General features: G+C 39.8%; 1 protein-coding gene across 3 annotated transcripts in view; it reads left to right on the top strand.

The window, feature by feature from the left end:
- invs (inversin) overlaps window positions 1–17,081 on the top strand; it is a 143,953-nt gene that overhangs the window by 94,095 nt on the left and 32,777 nt on the right. For all 3 annotated transcript variants that reach the window (XM_042332359.1, XM_042332360.1, XM_042332361.1), the window contains 4 exons: window positions 3,661–3,816; window positions 7,559–7,788; window positions 9,668–9,774; window positions 12,974–13,183. In XM_042332359.1, coding sequence (XP_042188293.1) covers window positions 3,661–3,816; window positions 7,559–7,788; window positions 9,668–9,774; window positions 12,974–13,183 — 703 coding nt within the window. The remainder of the gene's footprint in view (window positions 1–3,660; window positions 3,817–7,558; window positions 7,789–9,667; window positions 9,775–12,973; window positions 13,184–17,081) is intronic.

Below are 17,081 nucleotides of genomic sequence, written 5' to 3'. Positions count from 1 at the left end.
AACCAGGCAACGACAGAACTGTGAAGGTGGAGCTGAGAGGAAAGGTGGTAGAGACGAATAGAGTTGTCGAAGGCAGCAGAGAGATCAAGAAGGATGATGAGGCAGAGAGAGCCCTAGTCACAGGTGGACAGAATATCATTTGTGACTTTGACTGAAAATTGAGGAGCATGGAGACCAGATTGGAGGGGTGCATGCAGGTGTGTCGGGAAAAGAAAGAGTGAAGCTGGGAAGCAATGACTCATTGCAGAACCTAGGAAGAGGAGGTTGGAGATGGGACAACAACAGCAACAACAAATTACATTTGTGTAGCGCCTTTTACATCGGGAGGACATCGCAAGGAACTGGACAATCATGGATTTGAACCCAAGCTGGGGGTTGGGATCAGGAGGGGTGGAGGCAGGGAGCTTGGGGGTAGAAGGGTGATCGAAGGCACGGTCGAAGATTGAGCTCTTGAGAATGGCCTGAAGGAGGTAAGCGAGGAGCAAGCCAAAGGGACTGTGGAGTGGTGTTCCAAAGGGTAGGAGCAGAAAGGCTGATGGCCCAACTGCCAATGGTGGGGTGGGCCAGGCAGGGGACATCTAGCAGACTGGAGCCTACTGAGGAGAGGGATCGGGCGGATGTATATGGAAGTAACGGGTCACAGAGGTGGGGATGAGCGAGGCCATGGAGGGCTTTGGAGGCAAGGATGAGGGTTTGGAACTCTATCCGCTGGGGAATGAGTGGCCAATGGAGACAGGCGATAGGGTGGGGGTGATAGGGTCACGGAGCCAAGAGCAGGAGAAGACATGAGTTGCAGAGTTCTGAATGATCTGCAGCTTGTGGAGGGAAAAGTTAGGAAGGCTGACAGTTGGAGAAGGGACAGTAGTTAGAAAATAGAGATGGGTCGAGGGAAGGTTTTTTTGAGGGTCCGGGTGATGACAGTGGTTTTTAAAGGGGTGGGAATTGTGCTGGTGGACAGATATAGGTTAATGCTATCTGTCAGGAGAGGATGTGCGATGCATGGGAAGGTGGGTGATGCATGAGAAGCTGGTTTGTGGTGAAGAGGAGCTTGGAGATGTCCTTAGCCTCCCGGACAAACCTGGAGTATGATTTGGCAGAGGCAAGGCCGAAGCGATAGGTTTGATGCAGTCCAGCCAAATCTGGCAGTGAACCGTTAGGTTGGATTTGAGCCAGGTGTGTATGGACTCCTTGCTGGTCTCCCTAGCTCCAGGATTCACAAAATGCATCCAAAACTTCCCCAGCCCCGTCTTCACCTTCAACAAACTATGCAAGCCCATCACCAGAGTCCCACCCAGTCCCCACTGGTTCTCACTCTCCCAGCAGATTGATTTCAAGATTCTCATCCGCTACAAATCCATCCACTCTCTGGCATTCCCTTATCTCTCCAATCTCCTCTTGTGTACTCCTAGGCCTGCACCCTCTACTCAGCTAACTTAGGCTTACTGTGCAGCCACCACCTCTCTGGGCCACCATCAGTGGCCAAACATTCAGTTCTTCTAATCTCTGGAATGTACTGTAATTCTTTAAACTTAGAGATCTCAAATAGTGAAGGCCTTCTGGGTATTGTGGATCGCAGAAGTTGTTGTTTCAATGATTTCTAAAACATACTTCTGAGGTAAATATCCAGACCCCTGTCAATCATGTTGACATCTGTCCCTCGTCATGTGTTCCTGAAGAAACAGATTGTACTCACCAATACACAATCTTTTTTTAAAAGGAATATAGAGGGAGTGAGATATGTGATACTTATTAGCGCCACAATATTAATTTCTGGTTTTGCCACAATTTTAATGTCTTGGTTACATTTTATTGATGCCTCCAGCAGCTACGCTACTTATGAATCAGGATCAATACTTGCAATAATAATGACTCTGAGTATCAATATTTTTTCAATCAGTAATGATTTTTGATCATTAATCTTTAATTTTGCAGAATAAATTATTAATACAGTACATACAGTTCAAGAATGAAATAATTGATAAAAGGTGAAAAAAATATTAAAAGGATTTATTCACAAAATAATTTATCAGTTTCAGAAGGCAGTTTCAAAATGTCACAGTTCACAATCGTTCACAACTGGCACAAATTGATCTCTCCCTCCAAATGCAGACTTGCTTTTATTTCTCTCCAGCTCTAGCTTGTTTTTTTTCCCCAGCATCCTGACATTTATCCTCCTTCCTTATCCATTCACACAGTCTAATGTGCACTAATGTGAAAATTAACCTCCCAAGGAAACCAAACTGTTATTTAATACAAATACAGAGATAGTTATAAATACAGAGCTAGAATGTTTCACACTACCCAGGATCCCATTAATGTATCTCTCAGAGGTGCAGGTTTCAAGGATGCTATTTAATTACCACAGAGGTGAAAATTGAATTAGATATGTCCTAGAGGAAATGTACAATTCTATTCTCCTTTTAGAAATGTGGATATCTGAAAGCCATTATGTTCTGACATTCTGATCATTGTTAGACTAATATTTCTATCCTCCAGTAAAAAAAATAAGAAATTGTCAAATGAGAATTTATATATTGCCCAACTGTCCAAAATCATCCCCAGGACAGAAAATGTTGTTAAAATCTTAAAACCTATCATTAGCAACTGATTTGGTCCTGAATATTATTTCTCCCACTATCACCACCTCAGGATGCTACGCCCAGTCCTGTTGAATATTCCATTTGCCAACATGTTTTTTTATTGAGCAAGGAGCTGAGTCCTGCCATTATTTCTAGCCATGGGAGCACCAATTCATATCTATTCATTAGATATTCATCCATGTGTGGTTAGGAAGTGGCAGAGGCTTGGACACTCAACTCATTGAAAAAGAAGCTTGATGCTGTGATGGGGTGGGGTGGGGATGGGGGGTGTGTGAAGAACAGTGTGGTGGTGGTCTGGAAGGATGAGATTGAATGGACCAAAGGGTCTTCTTCATCCAAACTAATCTTGTGATCTTGTGTGATCAGTGCCATGCCTGAGGCCTTTACTTACCCAACCCGTTTTCCTTCTAATAACCCAGCAGATCTGATTCCATGTCCGGCTGTGTTAATTAGCACAAGGAAAATGGTTAAGCAAGGTCATACGTTTTACCTCATTGTGGATATCAGTTACTGAAAAGATCCACATCAAAAGCAAATTTTCAAATCAATTGCTAGTTTCTATTGAAGGCCAAAAGTTGAACCAGCTGAGGCAGGCTTGAGTTGGTGATATTTCTCCATCCCACATATTGGGACATAGTCTGCACTGTTGTACACTGAAAATTATAAAAAGAACTGATAATGACTTGCATGAATGATCGAGCCAAACTAAAGCTGACATTCAGAAAGATCGAGTGAGGAAAGAACGGCCATTTAATGAGTCAAACATTACACCCACAATTGAATGATAAATTGTGTTTGTATCAGGACTCTAAACAAAAGAAGCTGATGTATATTAAACGTTACCTGGAATTGCCTAAGTGCTTTATATTTATATATTTTTTGAATAAGTTCACAGTAAATCCTGTGTAGCACTTTGAGACGTCCTTCCCAATGTGAAAGGTGCTATATGCAAGGATTGTTATTATCTGAAATGTCAGACTGCTCAAGCAGCGTAAACATTTTTGCTGAAAATCTAATTGTCTAATTCAAAGCTTCTATTTTTTTATTTCTCTACATCTAGCTCTGCATGCTGCTGCACTGTCAGGTCACGTCAGCACAGTGAAGTTATTGTTAGAATACGGAGCCCAGGTAGATGCCTTGGACGTGATGAAGCACACACCACTTTTCCGGGCCTGTGAGATGGGACACAGAGAGGTTATCCAGACACTCATAAAAGGTGAATATAGTGTATAAGGATAGTAACTCCTTCAGTGAATTGGCAGAATATGTACAAACTAAGCATTCTCTAAAATGGGTAAGTAGATCAACTAGAATGTAAATAATTAGGAAAAACAATTATACGAAGAAAGGAGCAAGGGAACTGGAGGACTTTAGTAATTTGCTAGAACATGTTGAAAAGATGTTACAAGTGCAAACAACAACTACAAATTGCATTTAAATAGCACCTTTCATCTCGAGAAGACCCAAGAATTGCAGCTCCATTCCTTCAAACTGATTGAACTGTATTTTCATATTGTGGCATGGAGAGTGGTCAGTACACCTTTGGAATTGCTGAGTGCTGCCAGAAGAGCCAGGAATTCTCTTCAGTTGTTCCAAATCTATTGACTCAATTCCACTGTACAACAAATAACTCTGTTATACTTCAGGATATATATCAGACTGGAATCTCACTAGGTTCATTTCTTGAACCTTTATTAATAATAATCGTTGCATTTGATATAGCGCCTTATCACGTTTTCAACACATCACAAAGAGCTTCACAGAATATACTGAAAAGTGAATTGACTGTATATTACAAGTATAAAGCTGGTCAAATTTCCTAACAATATAAAAATAGGGGGAAAATGTAGAGACAGAGGATACAGCAAAAGATTTCCAGAGGGATTTAGATTGATTTTGGAATTTGGGAGACACATACAAACGATATTTAACATTGATAAATGTAAAACTATGCACATTGGTAGAAATACATGGGACATACATATATAATTATGAGAATTAGCGCAGGAAGAGTTGAATAAAGATCCAAGAGTAATAATTTGCACTTGTAGAGTTTATTTTTCACACTGTAATATCTTGAAGTGGGAGAGAGTTCCATAGAGAGGCATAATGGTTGAAAGATGTTCACTAATAGGGAGGTAGTGATGAATGGGAATAGACCAGAGAACAAGCAGAAGAATTGGGCTGGAGGAGATTGCAGTTAGAGTGGGGTAAGATCATGAAATGCTGGGATGTGTTAAATAACACGTCAAATCTGATATAATTTGATAATTAAAGACTGTTTACTTGCATGATTTCAACACAACGATTAGAAGGTTTCAATGCCACCTTTATTGCTGTTATTCGCAGGACTTGGCATTTCAAGCCACTTCATGGAATACCTGGTTAACTCGAGCTGAAATTTAGACAGGCTTCGTAGTGCATGAATGTGGCTGTGACATGACAATAATAAAATATATTGCACATTTCTCTTTTTACTACATATGAAGTGGAAATAGTGTGGAATACAAATGAAGTATGTGAGAAGAACTGAGATGGTTATCACAAAAACATGTATACATTGGGAAACTTTAAGAACCTGTATCACAGTTTAAGAAAGGAAGAATGTTATATGGGGAGAAATGGAAGGAGGAGAGATAAAAGCCAAGTTGTATAGGGAGAGAAAGCTCAAGGCGGGGAAAGAAATATGAAATGCTAAATAGTAAAGTTAAATGGTCTTATGTGTGGAAGTGATAGGACTCTTTAAGTGGTATTCTTACACAATCAGATATACCTATTAAAGTATATACCTATTAAAGTACACTACTCAGTTATTGTCAAGAATGAGTTAAAGCATTATTTGCTTGAATGTGCATTTCTGAAAGGATAGCAAACTGAGTTCAAAAATCTCGGATGATGCACAGTACAAAGTTATGATTCAGAGTTCCTGTGTTTATATCCCCACATATGAATCATCCACATCTCAAACAAGCCCTGTAACTTTGGAACAAAGAACTTGTTGTCATGGCTGGGGAGTAGGAAGATAACTTGGGCAATTAAGAGGAGGAGATGGAATTTGCCAGTATAGAGGGCTCACATCTGAGGAAAATAACACTTCTAGAAAGAAATGTAGGAAGAATTAAACCTTGGGGTTGGGGATCTTGAAATCAATCAGCTGAGAGACAAAGAACCAATGGAGCCTGGCACAGACTGGGGTGATGAACATATGGAGTTTGGTGCAGATCGGGCTGCGAAGTCTTGGATGCCTTTCCAGTTATGGATGACATTATGGAGGGCATTAAAAAAATTCCTGCAGTTTCTCGCAACATCCTGGCTAACAATCTTTCAGATTAAATTGGCCATTCACTTCATGACTGTTTGTAGGATGTTGAGGTATGCAAATTAGCTGTTGCAATTGCCTAAAACAACAACAACAACAAGATTCCATTTATAGAGCGCCTTTCACGTCGGGAGGACGTCCCAAGGCGCTGAACACAGTGACTGCAGCATTTTGAGATATCCTCTTATCCTAAAAGGCTCCATATGAAATGCAAGGATTATTATAGTTAGCCAAGCTTGATAAATCAAACCAAGTTGCCTGTGACCAGTTAGCACCCTCCAAGCAGCTCAGGGATGTTGCCAGTCAAACTCCTTGGAGTCAGTCATGTGATGGGCAGCCTGAAGTTGTGAAAGGCTCCCAGTTTCATTAGTATAATATACCACGTGTCTGTTAGTTTGAACAATTATAAATGTAATACATTTTTTAGTATTATTTATAAATGTTTAATTTTAGGATTTGGATTATTAATAATAATAATCCTTGCATTTGATATAGCACTTTTCACATCTTCTAGACGTCTCAAAGTGCTTCACAGAATATTTGTGGATGTATATATATGTAAGAGAAAGCACAAAATTGACACAATAAATCAACTTCAGAAAGGGGCTGAGAACAAACTTAAGTGAAAATTTACAGGTGTTTCTGGAATTTTCTTGAAAATCAAAGTCAGAGAGAAAATGTTTGATTTCCGTCACATTATGCATTGGATGGCACCAAATAGTGTGTCAAAGTATGAATTACAAGGATGTTTTCTGAAAGCCAAAAATATAATCATTATTTTACTGCCTCTTGATACAAATCAGTCTACACTTTCCTTTCCTGTCATAGATGTTATGCTGCTCATGTTTTCGTTCATGTACAATAAATAGAAACAAGATATCAAAATAACATGGGAAGAATAAAGATTTGAAAATGTAAAGTACATATTTAGTCTATATAAATAGCCTTGGTTCCTGGTTACATTGGTGCATTAGAGATCTGGTAGAGTGAGGTTCAAGCTGATGGGAGATTAAAAATTACTGATCTGTCCCTTGGCAACTTTCAAATGATTTGATAGATTGCATCAAACTTGGATGAATCAAATGTAACAGAAGTACTTCAAAAATGAAGTACTTAGATGCTGGAAACTGACATTTGATGTGAGAATTATCATCAGTGATATGATTACATCATCAGAATTTTCTCCCTTGCTAATGATGTTTAAAATTGAGATAAACTAGTATTCTGCACTGAAATCCTTAGATTATAACAACAAATTGCATTTACATAGTGCCTGTTGCATCTAGAGGGCATCACAAGATGCTGTACAGTCGGGGGTTTACACCCCATAGAATGGGGGCAGATAGGTTTAAAGCCTGACCAGCGATGGGCAGTGGTGGGGGCGTGAAGCAGAGCCCACAGAGGGTTGGCTTGATTTTGACATTCCATACCAAACTTGGCATATTTGGCAGTTTAGCACCAAGGAGACCCCGCTTAGTAATTGGCAATAAGAGTGGACTGTTTTATATGAACAAGTATTAATTACCACTGTTAAGTGCTCCAAGACGCAACCCTGTGTGAAGGGCTCTATATAAATGCATGTCGTTGTATTAACTATTGCAGGAATTTTCTAAACTGTGCAACTATTATGGTATTACAGGTGGTGCCAGAGTGGACCTGGTTGACCAGGATGGTCACAGCCCTTTGCACTGGGCTGCCCTTGGAGGAAATGCAGATGTGTGTCAGATATTGATTCAGAATCAGATTAACCCCAATGTGCAGGATTATGCTGGGAGAACCCCTCTGCAGTGTGCTGCTTATGGAGGCTACATCAACTGCATGGCTGTCCTCATGGAAAACAAAGCTGATCCCAACATACAAGACAAAGAGGTAATCTATTAACATTGAGAATGCTCTTGTACCACATGTATTGCAGTGATTTAACAAAGAAGTTTTCTGAATTACCTGTGAGATCTTTGAAATTTTCTAATTTCATGCAATGCTACTCTTTGCTATCCCTTGCCTACAAAACACACAATTACTCCTCTTTACAATATATCCTGCGAAGTGTTTTGAAAAGTCCTCCCGACATGAAAAGCTCTTCAGCAAATATAAGGATTATTATTGTTATTTTATTATTCTTATTAGCAATGGATTTCCTGTTTATGATGTTATGTACAAGCAGTATTATAATATAATTAACATGATAGAGTAGACACATTGCCATTACAGTCCCCATGTTTTTTCTCAGTATGTCTCTGTCACGTAGCCAGATGTTAGATCAGAAATGTTATGGGAGCATTTGGAGAAATGCAACTTTCATTTGTATATTACCCAAAGGTAACTAACAGGACTCCATGATTTACAAGATAATTAACTTCTGGATGACATTGAGTGCACAGTTTGTGGCATAGAATGAGGAATGAGTTATTGAGACAAGGTTTACTCAGTGCTTTTAGTAAACCACAAAGTACTTTAAAGTACTTTTTGTTTTTTTGTACTCCACTAAGCACTAAATGAACAAGTTTCAATTCTTTTAAAAGAACATTGAGAGAACATATGACTTCAAAAAAGTATAAAGTTTTCCAAATGTCCTGGCCAACAATCCTCCAGATACATTGATTATTTACTTCATGACTGTGGTCAGGTTCTGCAAACGTTGGCTGCCATTTTTGCCTTAATAATAAATTAGTCTTGCATTTGATATAGCACCTTACACACCAGGAGGAGATTTTAAAGCACTTCAAAGGATGGATTGTGAAGTGTGGAGACTAAAAAAAGTGAACATTGTCTAAAGCTCCTCAACAACAACAATAAGTTGGATTTATATAGCGCCCTCCACGCATCTCAGCGCACTTACATTAACTGTGTAAACAAGACCTGACTACATAGAAACATTTTCAATGGCAGCAGTTACTTGTGAAACTCTTTGAGACATTTAATAATAATCATAATCCTTGCACTTGATATGGCCCTTTATCACCTTGTTGATACGTCTCAAAGCACGTCACACAATATACTGTAAAGTGAATTGACTGTACATTTTGTGGTCGAAATGTAGAAGCTAAATTGCACACACCAGTGTCCCACAATTTATCTTTTTACTTTTTATGTTTGCGCCAAGATAGTTTGTAATGATGAGTGTACTGATGACTCATCAGTGATGAGAGTATTTAGCTATCTTGGAGTTAGTATTATTAAGCACTTTCCGAGAAACATTGCTTTTGTGGAATTATCATAGAAGCAGAGAATTAGGTCATTGTGTCTGTGTCGGCTCTTTGAAAAGAGCTATCCAATTCAATCCCACTTCCCCTGCGCTCTCCCCATAGCCCTACAAACGTGTCCTCCCTAAGTAATTATCTGCTTCTCTCTTAAAAGATGTAATTGAATCGGCTTTCACCATCCTTTCAGGCCATGCGTTCCAGAGCCGAACAACTTGCTGTGTGAAAAAATTTCCCTTCACCATTTCACCTCTTCTGTTTCTTTTGACAACTATTTTAAATCGGTGTCCTCGGGGTTACCAACCCACCCGGCAGTGGAAATAGTTTCTCCTTGTTCACCTTATCAAATCCCCTCATAATTTTGAAAACTTCTATTAAGTGTCCTCTTAACCTTCTATGCTCCAAGGAGAATAATCCTAGCTATTAGTTTATTGTTTCAATGCTTCCGAGGGTTTGTTGTGTTTTCAATGTGGTGGTTCTTTAAGTGTCTCTGTTCTCAAATGTGCAACTCAACAGCAGATGACAGGAAATTTTTGTCTTTTATTAAGGGACGGACGGCACTGCACTGGTCCTGCAACAATGGTTACCTGGATGCTGTGAAGCTGTTGCTGGGATACGATTCTTTTCCCAATCATATGGAGACCAATGAAGAGAGGTAGAGTATGAAAGTGACTTGATGGCCCTACTTAAGTTAACTTGACTTGAGTTTACTGGGGCACAAGCTACATTGCCAAGCAATGTTTTTAACAAGTTGTCCTCTCAGCAGTAACCTCTTGTCCTTTTCTAATGCTTAGTATGTCAGCATTTTAAATAGATTAGTGTTAAACAGTTATCTTTTTACTGGTTAGAACTATTAAATTGGGGGAATGTGGTGATCAGGAGGGCAAGTAAATAAAAATAACAAATAATTAGACAAGCTACGACTCTTCAATCTTGAAAAGAGACCTCTCAGAGGAGACCTTTATAGGGCTGAATAACGTTTTGAATGGGATTGAAATGTATACCCAGAACAATAACCCAGAATCTTGGGATAGACACCAGGAAGTTGTTCTTTACCCAGAGGACAAAGAACACCTTGTGGAGTTGTGGAGTCCTGTAGCATATTTAGAGCAATCACCTCGCAAGCGAGAGGATCTGGGTTTGATTCCCGGGCAGGGCGAAACCTTAGCCAAGTTTCCTTACTTTCCTTCCACATCCCTCTATTTACCTAGCAGTAAATGGGAACCCAATTGTTAGTTGATTACATAGAATATACAGCACAGAAACAGGCCATTCGGCCCAACTGGTCTATGTTGGCGTTTCTGCTCCACATGAGCCTCCTCCTGCCCTTCCTCAACTAAGCCTTCAAGCATAACCCTCATTTCTTCCTCAGGTACTTATCTAGCTTCCCCTTAAATATATCTATGCTTTTCGCCTCAATACTCCTTGTGGTAGCTAGTTCCACATTCCCACCACTCTCTGGGTAAAGAAGTTTCTTATGACTTCCCTATTTGATTTATTGATGACTATTTTATATTTATGTCCCCTGGTTTGGTCTCCCCCACAAGTGGAAACATCTTCTATGTCTACCCTATCAAAATCTTTCGTAATTTTAAAGACCTCCATTGGGTCACCCCTCACCTTTTTTTTCGAAAGAAAAGAGTCCAAGCTTGTTCAGCTTTCCTGATAGGTATAACCTTGCAGTTTCGGTATCATCCTTGTAAATCTTCTTTGTGCCTTCTCCAATGTCTCTATATCCTTTCTATAATATGGGGACCAGAACTGTACACAGTGCTCCAAGTGGAGTCTAAACAAGGTTCAGTATAAGTTTAGCATAACTTCCCTGCTTTTCACTTCTGTCCCTCTAGAAATGAACTCCAACACTTGGTATGCTTTTTTTATGGCCTTATTAACCTGCATCGCTACTTTTAGCGATTTGAACGTAAGAAATGCTAGATGAAAAAAGACCAAGGTCCATCTAGTTCGCTTTCCATCTTCCTGGTGGTCGCATGCATGTATGTCCCAAACTACCTATGTATTGTATCCCAAAATTTTATTTCCTAAAAGAAAACTATCTAATCTGTGTTTGAAAGAATCAACGCTTACTGCTTCAACCGTCTCCCTCGGGAACCTGTTCCACACGTTCACTATTCGCTCACTGAAACAATGCTTTCTTCTAAATCAAGCTGTGTCCTCTGGTTTTACTATTCTGGACAAGTTGAGACAGCCTGCCATGATCTATATTGTCTTGCCCCTATAGAATGAATCTTAAAGACAGCAATCATGTCGCCGCTCATGTGCCATGCCCAATTCACTTAGTCGCTCCTCATAGTCCAGTCCTTCCATTCCTTCAATCATTTTGGCCTCCTTTGTATCTTCTCGATTTCTTCAATGTCCTTTTTGTACTGTGGCGACCAGAACTGTACACAGTACTCTAAGTATGGTCTCACGTCTCACCAATGATTTATAGAGTAGCAGGATTACCCCACTATTTTGGCTTTGCTATTGATCTTTTGATACATCCCAACATCTGGTTTGCTTTACTCACTGCAACAGACCATTGTTGGGAGAGCTTCAATTTATTGCAAACCACTGTGCTTGCGACTCCTAGTTCCAGATCATTTATAAAAATATTAATCAAAAGAGGTCCCAAAACAGACCTTTGTGGAACTCCACTGGTAACATTTTCCCAGTTTGATGACATTCCCTGTGCCACCACCCTCTGGGTTCTTCCAGTCAACCAGTTGCGTAGCCATTGTAATATACCTCCATTGATTCTCGCTTTCTTTATTTTCAGTATCAGCCTCTCAAGAGGAACTGTATCAAAGGCCTTACTGAAATCCAGATATTCAACATCCATAGCCTTACCCTTATCAAGCTCCCTTGTCACAAGGGATTTGTGTATCTGTACCCCTAGACCCCTTTGCTCCTCTACCCCATTTAGATTCTTATTTTCCGGGCAGTATGTGACCTCCTTATTTCTCCTACCAAAATGTACCACCTCACACTTATCTATATTTAAATTAATTTGCCAATTAAATGCCCATTCAGCAAGCTTACTAATGTCTTGTAATTTGTTGCATTTTTCCTCAGTATTAACTACACCCCCCAATTTGGTTTCATCCACGAATTTTGAAATTGTACTTTGGATCCCCGTGTCCAAATCGTTAATGTAAATTGTGAACAACAGTGGTCCCAATACCGATCCTTGTGGAACACCAGTGCCCACCCCCTGCCAGTCTGAGTAGCTACCCTTTTCCCTTACTCTCTCTTTTCTGTCTTGTAGCCAGCTTGCTATCTACTCTGCTACTTTCCCCCTGATTCCATATGCTCTGACCTTATTCATTAGTCTATTATGCGGTACCTTATTGAACTCCTTTTGGAAATCCAAATATATTACATTCTACTGCATTACCCTTTTCTACACTTTCTGTTACTCTTCAAAGAATTCAATGTTTGGCGGATTGCTTTCCGCGGCTGATAATTCCTCCCCCCCAAAAAAAATTAATAATTTGGTCACTCAATCCACGACTGTTTGTGGGACACTGCTGTACGCAATTGCCTGCCACGTTCCACCCACAAAATATACAGTATATTCAGTGAAGCACTTTGAGATGTCTCAACAACGTGATAAGGCGCTATATCAAATGAAATGATTATTATAATTAATGACTAAACAGGTTGCCAGGCAGGATGGATGAGGTCAGCACACTAGACTTTTTTTAAAAAAAGCTTGATGCTCTGATGGCAAGAAAGTAGAGTTGGTAAGATGATAGAGTTGGTAAGCTGATATCAAATGGACTGAAAGGCCTTCTTCAGCCAAAAACAATCTTGTCATCTTATATGTCATTGAGTGTTTCTCTCTGGCCTTCCAGGTACACACCCCTTGATTATGCCTTGCTTGGAGAACATCAGGAAGTGATCCAGTACATGCTGGAACATGGAGCTCTCTCTATTGCTGCAATTCAAGATATTGCTGCTTCCAAAATTCAAGCTGTGTATAAAGGTTACAAAGTCCGCAAAGCTTTTCAGGAGAGAAAAAATCTGCTCATGAAGCATGAACAACTGAGGAAAGACGCTGCCAAGTGAGTTTTAGTTATGAGTTTACAAAAATGTCATATTTTGGGGTGTCAATTTCCTACGCCACCAAATAAGGAATGTAGCAGCAGAACTAATAATCAAATGCTCTGATGTCTAAAGAACCATTGAGATCAGAATTGCAGTAAAGAAATAGATGAATTACTCCGGTTCTATAATTTTAAAAGGTGGAAAATTTTCAGTGATTTAGCTTAGTCCTAATTCAGAAAGGCTTATTTCATACTTCTCATTTGAATGTTATATTGTTTTGTGATCTGGTTTGTTTCAGTGGGCAGTTTCTGAGGCTATTTGGCTTGCAGTCAGATGCTTCAGTGCCTAAAGCTACTGTCTTCCTTTAAAGCTTTTAAGAGTCAGAAAGACATTACATGGCACAGATATAAAAAAAGCCTTGACATGATTTTCAATGGTCCTATTTATATGATGCACATAATGTCCAATTGTTGATTTCACTTAGATTGGAAGACACTGTTATCTGGCCAATTTTATGTGTACATGTTTTTGTGATTAATTTCTGTGAACTAATTAATCTTGCATATTTATTTTTGGGTAGATATTTACTGTTGTCTCCATTTCCTGTTCTCTTGTCTCCCATAACATGTCTGTTTTTTCCTAGCTTCCACTGCGGACATTTTCATGGGTTCCCAGGATACCACGGCTGAGATCACTAAATATAGTGCACCCTGTTATACGGCGGGTTCAGTTATAACATGGGTGTGCAGTAGATCCGTATTAGATGGAAATGCAGTACGCAACCTGCTTCCAGCGCTGAATGGCCTGCTTCCTGTGCATGGCAAACCCAGAGGAAACTCCCAATATTAACTCACCACTGACTGCTCAGCTTTCTGCATATTGTGTGCATGCAGTCTAGCTCAGTGACATCAGCAGTGACCTGATGACACTGGAAGTTTTGACTAGTGAGTGCACTATAGTGACACCTGATATAACATCGGGTCTCATTTTAAAGATCCCCAACTGCCACGGTATACACTTAGTGAAGTTTGATATGCACAGACCCCTGATGCATGTTGCAGCACCGGCACACACCACATGTTGCTGTTTTTTTAGAACAGAATCTGGACATAGCAACTAGTTTGAGAATTTTTTGACCAGTTTAGCAACTAATTTCTATGATTCCTTTACACAACACAAGCCTAAACTATTTTCTGTTGCCTGCTTTAAATTCTACTTGCTGATTAGTTTTCCGCATTGACATAGGTAGCACTTTCCCCTCTGATTCAGCTCCCACCTCAGGATTTGAACCTAAATGGGCCCAAATTCTGTTGAAATAATTAAGTTTATGATTCAATAATGCTGAAATATTCTAAGAGAGGCGCTACACATTCCCTAGAAACTTCCAGCAAGTGGAAAGTAAAACAGCCCATCACATGTAGGGCTTTTTCTGTCCAGTGAGCGAGATTAACATGTTCCTGTCACTGAACAACGATGGAGGGGGTCAAGTAATCAATATCGAACTGCATGGCACAATGATGATCTTTAAAGGCATAATTTAATTGTTAATAATACATTCTTGGTTAATTAAAAGTAGAATAAATAATGCCTATAACACCATCGTATCCCCATATCTGCATCATATCTGCATCACAACAATTACAAATTGCATTTATATAGTGCCCTCGTGTGGGGCAGCGTCTCAGAGCGCTTAACAGTGGCTGAGCCTGATACCAAGCTGGGGGGAGAGAGGAGGTGACCATAATCATAGTTGAAGAGGAAGGTGTTCAGCCTTGATCTAAGAGAGGGGAAGGAGGGGGGCAAGGCAGAAGGATTGAGGGAGACAGTTCCAAATCTTTGGGACATAATTGTGGAAAGAATGGCCGCTGATGGTGCCGCGGAGAGGCGAAGGGATGAGCAAGAGACCAGAGCCAGCCGAGCTGATGCAACCAGTAGAGGAGTAGAGAGAAAGCAGGTTGGAAAAGTTAGGAGGTCCAAGGGCGTAAAGGGATTTGTAGACGAGTGAGAGGATCTTGAAATTGATCCGTTCTGTGATAGGGAGCAGTGGAGCCTAGCGAGAATTGATGTGTTGGGGGGAAGTGTGTTTAATGTGGTTGAGTATACGGCAGAATTCTATTGTTGGATTTTTTTTAGATAATATACCTTTCCAATACTGTCAAAATGCAAATGTCTGTGAAATCTGTGAATTGTAAAGGAGCTTGTAAATCAAGGCAAAGAGGTGGCAGCCATAAGCAGTGCGGTTAATCAAAGTAATTTATCCTCATAGTCAGCTTCAGTTTGAAGTTTGCACTTTAAGAAGGTGAAGAAGTGTTGTTTCTACGTGCCTCTACCAAAAATATGGCGATGTACACCATGCATGCTGGCTGGAACCCTTCCTCCACTTGCAGGCTGATCATCCTCTGCATCTTCAAGGGAAGATTGCCCATTTAAAATACCATTTTTGCAAGCAGCCATCAGTCCCTGGTTGTTGAGGTATGTGCCATTATTTGAAGCACTAGAAGTAGCCGTTAGACCCTGAGTGACGCCGAACATTTTGAAAGAAAGTCTTGGCCTACCAAGAGGGTCAATTATTTTTTCTATTGCCTCCAACAAAACAGCCAGCACACACTTAAATATAATTTCATTGCTTTGTTGTTGAGGCATTTTCATTAGGTGCATTGTGTCAAAAGAGAGTATTCGCTCTGGTCTTTTTTGATCGAGTCATGCAGATGCTTTCTCAAAGCTCTAGCAGCCCTCCAAAATGGCTACTTACAGAAATCGGTAGTTTGAACAAAGACTCAGCATATCACCCCCTCCCCCTCACGTGTCTAACAAATTGTGAACTAGTATCTGAATATGTCATACATATTAAAACTTAGGTAATGAAACAGTGTTATCAATAGTAGCTTGATTTTGAGGTCGTAAACTCTACATTGCAAAGGCTTCTCAGTGGGAATAAAGAATCTCGTTGTTCTGAATTGAAAAATAAATCTATTGATAAGGGGAGAGTAGCCTGCAAGCTTATATTAACATTGGTGTTAAATGCCTCAGAAAATAATTTAAATTAGAAAATAATGTTGGTCTGAACCTCACCTGTTAATGAGAACCCATTTAGTATTTTACCCTAATAATGTGGAAGTTTTTGCACTGCGAAAAATGTCTTTGGAATTTAATGTGTGTATCTTAATGAAATACATATTACATTTTCCCCCAAATTCCCTTAATTTCAAATTGTATTGTTGATAGAGAATTGCATGGAATTTAGACCCAATAGTCCAAGCTGACACTGCAGTGGAGTATTGGGGGGCAGCAGCCTTATATTATCAAAGGGCTGTCTTTTGTATGTAACAAACCGAGGTCTTTATTTTCCTGTTCAGGTAAGTGATAAGAAATCATCATGCAGGAATGGCAAGTGCAAACCTACATCTTAACTATATTGAACATTGGGACTTGGAACTCAATACTTTACCTTTCATACTCATTTTTGTTCCAATTTGCAATCATTTTTCTCTGTGTAGTATTTTTGGGGAGAGTGGAAGGGGCAATATCTGGCAGCTGGCAAAGCGATAGTTAGCATCTTGTTACACTGATCTGTGCTACAGAGCTCTCGAAGCAAAGACAGCTGACTGACAGCTGAAAGGTTTGTGGGAAGCTCACACAAGTCGAATTTTATGAGGAACCAGATTCTCAGACCACTTTCAATCCAAAATTGATATCAGCTTGTCGGGTGATTAGTTTGTGGCCTTGTTTGGCTTAAACAGTAGTGTATTCAATGTGAGCATTTGTTATGGGTAATTATCTTTCATTACTATATTTAGCTCATGCCAAATGAGATAATGTTCATAGGTTGGTCTTGTTATTTATGCATTATCTTTTCGTGTGGAATCCATTTAGCTTCAGGCTTTTTGTTTCTGTCTCAATTTGAAGACTCATTTG

This window comes from Callorhinchus milii, unplaced genomic scaffold, assembly GCF_018977255.1.
Source record: "Callorhinchus milii isolate IMCB2004 unplaced genomic scaffold, IMCB_Cmil_1.0 Scaffold2, whole genome shotgun sequence".
Lineage (NCBI taxonomy): Eukaryota > Metazoa > Chordata > Chondrichthyes > Chimaeriformes > Callorhinchidae > Callorhinchus > Callorhinchus milii.
Note: the sequence above shows the minus strand (reverse complement) of the source record. Positions and strands in the feature narration are given on the sequence as shown.